At 46.8% G+C, this 8,757-nt stretch overlaps 1 protein-coding gene across 1 annotated transcript; it reads left to right on the top strand.

Annotated features, from left to right (window-relative positions):
* Positions 1-534: 534 nt before the first annotated feature.
* H6S33_005354 (uncharacterized protein) lies at positions 535-1,363 on the top strand (the record flags this gene model as incomplete). Its single annotated transcript, XM_044837369.1, has 4 exons — positions 535-924; positions 993-1,025; positions 1,126-1,209; positions 1,322-1,363. 4 exons carry the CDS (start codon positions 535-537, stop codon positions 1,361-1,363), a joined length of 549 nt encoding a protein of 182 aa, XP_044698663.1.
* Positions 1,364-8,757: the final 7,394 nt, after the last annotated feature.

Here is an 8,757-nt window from a genome sequence, read left to right as displayed (position 1 = left end):
CTTGTTCCCCTCTATATAGAGAGTACAATGGGTCGCAGGCATCTTCCCACAAAAGAGCGGGTATTCTACCTACCTACAGCTGCAGCCGTGGCGGCGATCACCTAGTTGCAAGTAGTAGTAGTAGTAGCTCGAACCTTTTCGACCTTGCTTTCTCGCCCGTCACTTATCGTATCAAGATTCAGTTGCTTTTTTATATCGGATCATATCAACCCTACCCCCCCAAAGCAGTAACTATCAGACAGAGGGAACTAAAACTAAACTATGTCGTGAGTTCACATCTTATCAGCCGCCTGTTGTTTTTGTTTGTTTGTCCTGCCCTGCCTGTCCTAGGCCTGACCCTTCTTCCCTGCCCTCTCGATATCTCATACAGCACATTATCAGGGCCTGCACGCCGAGTACTTCTTCCTCTGCCAAAAAAAAATAAAAAAAAATAAAGGATAGCATTTCCCGGAAGAAAGAAAAAAAAAGTCAAAGGTATCCAAGTAAAGGTCAGGTCAAGCAACTGACACAGTACCCGTGCGCCTACCTAGCAGTATGCCGTCGAAACGGCCCATCAAGCCCGCCGTTAACGTTGAGCACCTCAACCCCTCCTCAGCCACAGGAGGAGGAGTACTTGGGTCATTACCAGACATCGAGGAGCAGCATGCCAAAACCGAAGATGATGATTCCGCCTCGGCCGCGCTGAGTCCAATCACCCCGACCACCAACAAAAAGCGGCGAGCGTCCAAGCAGCCCGCGTCATCGGGCTCCGGCGAGGGAGGGCCCTCGTCAGGTGGCGTGAAACGGACACGGACAAACACGCCGTGGACGGCGACGGAGGAGCAACGACTCAAAAGTATGAGGGATGCTGGTAGTTCGTGGAGTGATATTGCAAAGACGTTTCCGACGAGGACGGAGGGCAGCGTAAAGAAGCACTGGTACAAGGTAGGTGGTAGATATCACCCCATCCCGAAACTCAAAAAGATTTGTATTGACTGTGGATGCGGGGGTAGGATATGCACTATGCAGAGTTTGCTGAAGATGAGGTGAGCATCCTTTACCTTATTGTTCCTCAGAGAATATATATAAGATATATATCTCGACTTTTGACTGCGGTTGCTGACTATTGAATCGTTCGTGACAAAGAGTGCGGCCTTGCTTGCAGCTATCAAAGAATATGATGCAAACAAATGGAAGGTTATCGGCAGCAAGGTTAATAAGCCGGCAAAGGTACACTCATATTCATGATCTTTTTGTGTCCTCCATGAACCTTCTCTTGCCCTTCCTCTTTCCTCTTTCCTATTCTCCACCACTGTTCTGACAAGACCCGAAATTGAAACAGGCTTGCGAGCAATACGCAAAGGAACATTTCTCGGGAAAGTAAGGCCTGATTGCCTGCTGCTGGCGAGAGAACCGATCGGTTTTGGTTTGGCGTAGGCAGGCGCATACTGAATGGAGAGCTTCTTTTTATTTTATTTTTTTTGTTATTCTTATTTATTTTATTTCATTCTCTTTTCTGGCTTGGTTTTGGTATTGGTTATTATGGTCGACGTCCTTCTGGTAAACGATTTTTGTTTGTTTATGTTTTTCCCTATGTTTCCTTTGAAAATTTAAGGTTTTTGTGGTAGTTAGCTCAGTTTGTTAGTTTCGTGGGGAAATAGGCGGGGCAGTGCAGGGTTCGCTAGCGGCAGCGGGGGCGGGGGGAGAAGCTAGTTTTGGATATGGAGGGGTGTGGGGTGTGGGGGAGATACTCGATCTTTGACTGTCGTCTCTTTTTTGTTCTTTATTTTTTTATAACCCTAATCCTTTCTCGTTACTTCTTTTTTGTTCCTTCCCTTCTATTCAACGGCGTAGCTGGATGCATTATGATTGACTGAGTTTTTGCCACATAAGAAAATGTTCTGAATTATTTTCGAGAACTGAGACTGAGAGAGACAGGCAGGTAGAACAGAGGTTGAGACGAACCACAAATTAACCAAAAGTATTATTTGTATTTCGTACTGATTAATATCGATATCATATCAGCGTCTGCCTGATGAGATATCATTCAGGATTCATCATGACCCCGCTACCTGTCAGGGAAAAAAAGGGCCCAAGAGAGAGAGAGAAAAAGCCCCCAAAAAATAAGCTCTCTGGACATGGACGTCCCATGCATTAACGTGGAGGGGCCAAACTCGGTTCCAGCCGATCTGGCTGCTGCCAAGCTTGCTATGCTCCCCTCCCTAGACTCGGTAAAGTTGGCCAGGATGTTGATGTTCTACTCTTGAGTAAGCACGGGCCGATCCTGACAGATATACTTGGCTAGCTGCCGTTGAACTACATGTCGAAATGAGTAGATGGACGGATGGATGGATGTGTGGACGGATTGACATACATCATACACACCTACCTTGAACATGCTGGAGGGAGGGGACATACCTACCACATAGGTACTGTTCCATACTACATGTACCTGATACCCCCCCCACATATTGTATCTACTAGTACATGTAGTTACTCTCTGACCTACCCACACAATATACCACTACCTGGTTGGTTGATCACCACCAACCCATAGATAACTCAATTACAGATCCCGTGAGATTTTCAAACCAACACTGATTTTTTTTCCCTGTCTTATTAAGCTCCCTTCAGCCACAACTCCCGGTGCACGGTGGTGCTGATATGTTCCGCAGCGTATTTCAACTGGCTGCAGGATGAACACGCGCGGGATTACGAACGGCAGATTTATAATTCTGTAGTTATCTGTCACGTTGGCTCGGGGGTCGTGTCGTTAATAGGGCAAATTATAAACCGGCGAGGAAGTAATAGTAGATAAAACCAACAGTTTTCTTGCGCATGGCTGACCAGTCCGATATGATCCTAGTTGAATCGTTCACCTGGCTTACCTAGCGAGAAAATAAAATAAAAAAGAGCTCAAACGTTAATGTTGTTATACGGGTAAATACCGTACCGCGAATCCTTTTCCTGTCGGTACATTAACACCACGTCTTTTGTGCAAGAAAAGCAAAACATTAATAAGAAGTGGGTGAGATTGAAGAAGCAAAAAATAAGAGGGAAAAGTACCCTCGTAAACAACTGCCATGGAGTTCTGTAAGCTACAATGACATTCCGAATGTCATTTCGCGAGTGAATACCATAGCGAGATTCCCTAGAGCAATAATAGACCCGGCTCGCTTTTCTTTTTTCTTTTCAAATGGTCCTCAGACGACGTTTCCTGGGAACGTACATACATGGCTCAAATCCGTGAAGCAAGCGAGGGAACTAAAAAAAAGGACGACAAACGTTTGCATCACCCTCACAATTTCTAGCACCTCTCGGTAGGTATGTAGGTACTCATTGGCAATTGGTTAAAGCCAGAACTAAAATCAAAGGCGGTTACCCATAATTATAACGCCGAGTAGTCAGAAATCGATCATTTTGACCTGGTTTTTGATGTTGATCACACAACTGGTGCATGATTAACCACCCCCCTCATCGCCCCAGTCCTTATCTATATCGGAAGTTATGAGGGAGAGAAAGGCACTACCATTTTCTTTTTTCATCCCCCCTATTTTGACGCCTTGTCCGCTTGCTCGCAACAACGAGAATATAGACTTTCCGATATGTCTTGAAAGTCCGCGATGACGTGGCTACCGTGGCAGGGCGATGTAAGTGATTTTTAAATCTTGCAAATTCATAAGCCCACGATCTGTGATCGGCAGTGCCAGAGGGAGGGAAAACAAAACCTAGGAGGTAGTTAGGTGCGTATGACAAGGCAAGATCGTAATTGTCTCCAGAGGGTGGTGCTGTGGTGGTGGCATGCACCTCTGCAAAACATCCCGAGGAGGGGTGGTTATGATTGGATTAGCTTTGATCAAATCTTCTTTCTTTTACGCCTAAAATTGCCCAACCGGAAAGTTTTGAGGGAGGGTGAGATTATGATATGACGCGAGGGAATTCGAAACAGAAATCCTATTGCTTGCCCAATGTCGTTGTGACCGTTTTCCTTCGAATGATTCAAAAATGCATATATCGTGTGTTATATTGGATCCGGATTAATCATGGCGAAGAAGCAAATACGATTGATCGCCCTTTAGTGGATGAGGTGAGGTTAGTAAATCTTTGGGCAACGTTACATCAACTTTAGATTTTGTTTTAATATACGTAGGGAGGGGGTTAAGAGGTCCATAGATCATGTCTCGGCCTAGCTAGGTCTCGGGAGGGAGCCACACTTACTATATTTGCCCAGTACACATGCAAAAGGTCCAAAGTATCACCAGATTTGTTGGACTTGATGCAGAATTCCACCATCGTCTCCTGCACTATTGACCGTTGGTGGCTGAGATTAGTAGCATTCTGGATTTAGTAATTAATATGCAATCTCTCATCGCAGCTTGGCTGGCCTCGAGGTTTTGGTAGTCAATATCTTGTACAGGCACGAATTTCTGTATAGATTAAGGTGTCCGTGATATAGGGCTTCATGTTTCAGTAAATATATCTCAGGATGCCACGAAATGCATCGATTAACGGCAAAGATTTCCTAAGCAAATAAGATGGAGAGATTAAGTCCGAATGTTGATGACGTTGCTGAAATTCAACGCCGGCAGCACCCCAAGCATCGTGTCCTGGATTCCAGACTAGCCTCTTGAACTTACTTTTTTTTCGCTACGTAGACCATGTTTCCCATGCAATTTTCCAGATTCGATGTCGACCTTTTTTTCAACAATAATTAAGATAGGTCATGATCACAAATTTCCAAACCAAAGGACGAACCTGGTAAAACGGTTATCCGCATCTCAGCACTGCCCATAAAAGGTGAGTTTTTCCGTCTCTTCTCCTGCGTAACACACCATCAACGATACAGTAGTAGCCTTAATCATAGTTGATGTACCGAAATAAAAAGAAAGCTGATGATAAAAAGCAGTCATAGATATGATCCGCCTTGTTTTCGTAAGACTGCACTCAGCACTTAATTCTGCCACCCCCTCCCCTTTTTTCAACAGTGGATCTGGGGTGGGAGGTCCCGCAAGGTTGTTTTGTTTAAAGGCTGATTGATTTGATATTGGATGATCCTGGTTTGGTACAACCCACCTAGCTTACCGTAAAGGTAGAAAAAGATATATCGCGGTAGGTCCTGGATGACCAACAGCAGGTACTATCTCCGCACAAGTCCCATGAGGAAAAAAAAGGAGTTTCTGATACAAGCTTCTCACTGACCGAGGAGGTATGCACAGATTTGTCATTTGTGTGGCTCTAGATGATCCGATGGAGCCAAGATGAAACTCTTACTTTCAAGCGAGGTGAGAGATAGGTAGATGTAGGGAAGGTGGTATGTTCTCATTCAAGGCTCCGGGGAGTGCAGATGAGTATTTTTCCACCCCCGTGCGATTGATGCATGATGAATCCTCCACCCTTTCCCCTTCTCACCCTGGTCCGCCCAGTTCTGCCTTGCTCTGATATGCATCCAGTGCTAGGATAGGTGATGTGCAAGGGCAAAAAGTTGCAGGGGATGCGAGAAACAGATTTTAAAACGCGAGCCGACGGTCCGCTTGGATGTGTATGTATCAGACCTCCAAAGGTGGAGACGAAGTCGTTCTGACAGCCAACTAGGATCCGCTAGAGTAAAACGGTTTGGACCATGGATGACCCATGGCCCAACGTTCGCTCTCTCACAACCAACAATAAAATAAAAAACATTTTATCTTGTTAAAGGAAAAGCAAAATGATTATTCCGCAGACAGAAACGTGATTGCGCGCGCGTATGTAACCGTTAGTATCAAGTGGGGTTTCTGTCACGCTTGTCTCTCTTTCCCTTTCGAAGTTTCAGCCCTGCCGAAGATCAGATGAACCATTGCTTGAGTAACGGACTGCCCGTCAAGATTGCGGATCAACCCCAGAAGGGCCAGTGATCGTCAGCACAACTTTGGAACCGAAAATCGTTCAAGAAACGATATGGCTTGGTTTCATATATGTGCACAACGTTATTTAACTGGTGTGTTTTCGGCCCTCACTATGTATCAATATCGCAAAGTTCCGTGCGTGCCAAGATAAGGGAAACCGACCCGAGACGGGATCCCAGACGCGAGGAGATTATAGCTTCGGTTGCGAAACGGCGGGGTGGGGGGGAGGGGGGGAAGGATATACGGCATTCGGCTGCGGGTTATGATTGTAGGTAGTTGATTGTGGGTATTCCAGTCATTTCACACTGTTGGGTGCGTGTGAGTGTAGAGTAGTGTTGGGAGAAGATCATCTCAACGAGGAAACTCGGGAGGTTCGTCCCAAAAAAGATATCAAATAAAAAAACAATGCCCAGCCGGGGATTTTTTGGCGGTTTGTGACCAGAAACCTTGAGGTGAGGCAAGCACATTTGCATGCAAACTGATTGGTGAAGGGAGAAAAGTAGTTAGTAGCTAGCTAGTATGGATGTAGGCCAGCGAAAAAAAGAAAAGAAAACCTACCTACATTGATCTGACTGATTGACAGGGCTCGGAAAAGGGAAACGCGACAACAACAACATGAACAGCCTGTGAGAGAGATGTCTCCTGGGAGGGGGGCATTTTTAGACTTAGACTGCTCTATTATTCCAAGTACCCACACGCATACACGAGTACCTACATGTAGAGTACCTACTCGTACATAAATAACATGCACACCACGCATAAACCCTTTCACCTACCCTACCTAGCTAGACACATTATTTACGAGAGGGTCACTCCTAGAACCCAACCATTCTGCGCGAGCGGAGATGACCTGCCAAAGCAAGCCTCGCTGATCCAGTGATTTGGGGAGGCTTTGCCCCGCACAAAAGTAACCACAGAAAGTCAAGACGAGAGCTGCAATATTTGATCAACAGCCACCAACGTTGTCTAAATTACGTTTGATGTGCAACGCCTTTTGACCAGGTTCAACCCAGGGGAATGCCTCAATTGTAGACATGGTTGGGGCTGCCGGGTCGGGGTTCGAACGGTCGCAGGAGGGTCGCGGGCGCAAGGCACGGTTCATGCATTGGTTCTTTCTCCACCTCACTTCCCCCGCCCTAAGTTTCGCTCGTTCGCAAAGAGGTCTGTTAGTTGAACTGACAAAACGACAAAACGCACGTACAGGTATGTATGGGTATCTGCCAAGGAAAGCCCAGCCATCTGGTTGCTTTCGTGATTCTTTTAATTTGATACTACATACTGTCTCCCCCGCTTCCCCTCGTCGGGTCTGCTTCAGCTGGTTACCCAGTCATTTGATCATCCATAACCTCATTTCCGAATGGGAGGATTGCCGGCCCAGACAGCAGGTTGGGCCGGCCCAGCGAGGGTTGCGCAACGTGAGCTGTCAAGTGTCAGGCGCCTTCCGTCTCAAGCCTTTCCCTTTTGCTTGAGCATCGAGAAAAAAAAAATCAAGATCCTTGATAACCATCCCAGGTACCTGAGAGATATCAGGCATCTCCAAGGTAATATGCGAGTAGCATGCTGGCTACTGGGTGCGTTGCTCTGAAGTCTAAATAAAATTTGGGGCCTGCTGCTGCCAGGCTGACACAACGCACGGAAACGGTTGAGGTCGTGGGGAAGTTGGAGGATGCCTAGGAGTTCGGTAGGTAGAGTGTGTGTATGTGTATGTAGAATAGAGTAGAGTACAGCAGTAGGCTTACTTTTGATCCGTGGAAAAGGAGTCGGGAAATGCTGGTTTGGGATGCAATCGTGCTACACAAGAATATCCAGTAGGACCAGCCAGACAGTGATTATCCCTGCACCTAGTTCTGGCGGGACACTCGCCGCAACCGAATTCACAACCACCATTAACTAACTCCACCTCCGCAGCAACGGCAGGATCGACCGGTATTTGGTTCTCCTCTTGTCCTTGAATATGTGTACCTTTTTGCTATAGGGTAATTGCTAGAGTATGGGTGTGCGTTTAGCATGGAAGAGAAGGAGTGCGCCATAGAGTCAATCTGATTATGTATCTCTCTCAGTGCCACAGGACCGTAAGGTGGGATTGCGCACGTAAGTGTGTAGAGGAGTGGTTTTTGTACTGTAGGTACTTTGACTCGCATGTATAATTCTGGCGCTATAGTTTTTGGCATACCTACATACTGTACATCCTCCTGTTGCGGGTGTTATGGGGTCATATTATACCATCCTGTTCACCTTTGCGTACCTATAACCTATCGTCTCCTCTCCGAGTCTCCGGTGCATCTGTTCTGTCTTTTTTTCTGTTTCTCGTTCCGTGCACTCCGTCTTTTCGTCGACCCTCTTCCCGTTTCCCGTCCTTCATGCCTAGTCCTGCCTTTGGCTTCTGCCCTTGCTCTCTTAGACGCACGTACCCACTCGATCAAGCTTGATCCTCATCCTCATCCTCTCCCTCTCTGACCCCCCTTCTCCCCGATCACACCCCCCTCCGTCCCTCCTCCTCCTCTTCACCCGGCGGCGGTCTGGTGCCTGACTTGACCCACGTCTCGAGTCCCCCAGTCCATTATTCTCTAGCCCCCTTTCCCCTCTAATGTCCTCGGTGTTGTGCGCATATCATATCGCAGCTCTTGTTGTCTTCCTCAGCTCCACCGGCCTGGACATTTCTTGCCCAACCAACCAGATTTCTAGATTCCTCTTCCCTCGTTCCATCAAAACTTTCTTCGTCAGCATACTCCCAACTCTTGGTACAGAAAATCTCCTTCTCGTTCATGGCATAGTCGTCGTTGAATCATGCACCAAAGTCTCTTGCACTCGCCGTTACCAGATAGCAGCTTCTCCACAGGAAGAACGAGTTTCGGTTCCGGATCGACTGATCGATTACTTTATCTCAAACTTAGCG

Source organism: Morchella sextelata (genome assembly GCF_020137385.1).
Source record: "Morchella sextelata strain SCLS chromosome Unknown scls_2, whole genome shotgun sequence".
NCBI classification, from domain to species: Eukaryota; Fungi; Ascomycota; class Pezizomycetes; order Pezizales; family Morchellaceae; genus Morchella; species Morchella sextelata.
Note: the sequence above shows the minus strand (reverse complement) of the source record. Positions and strands in the feature narration are given on the sequence as shown.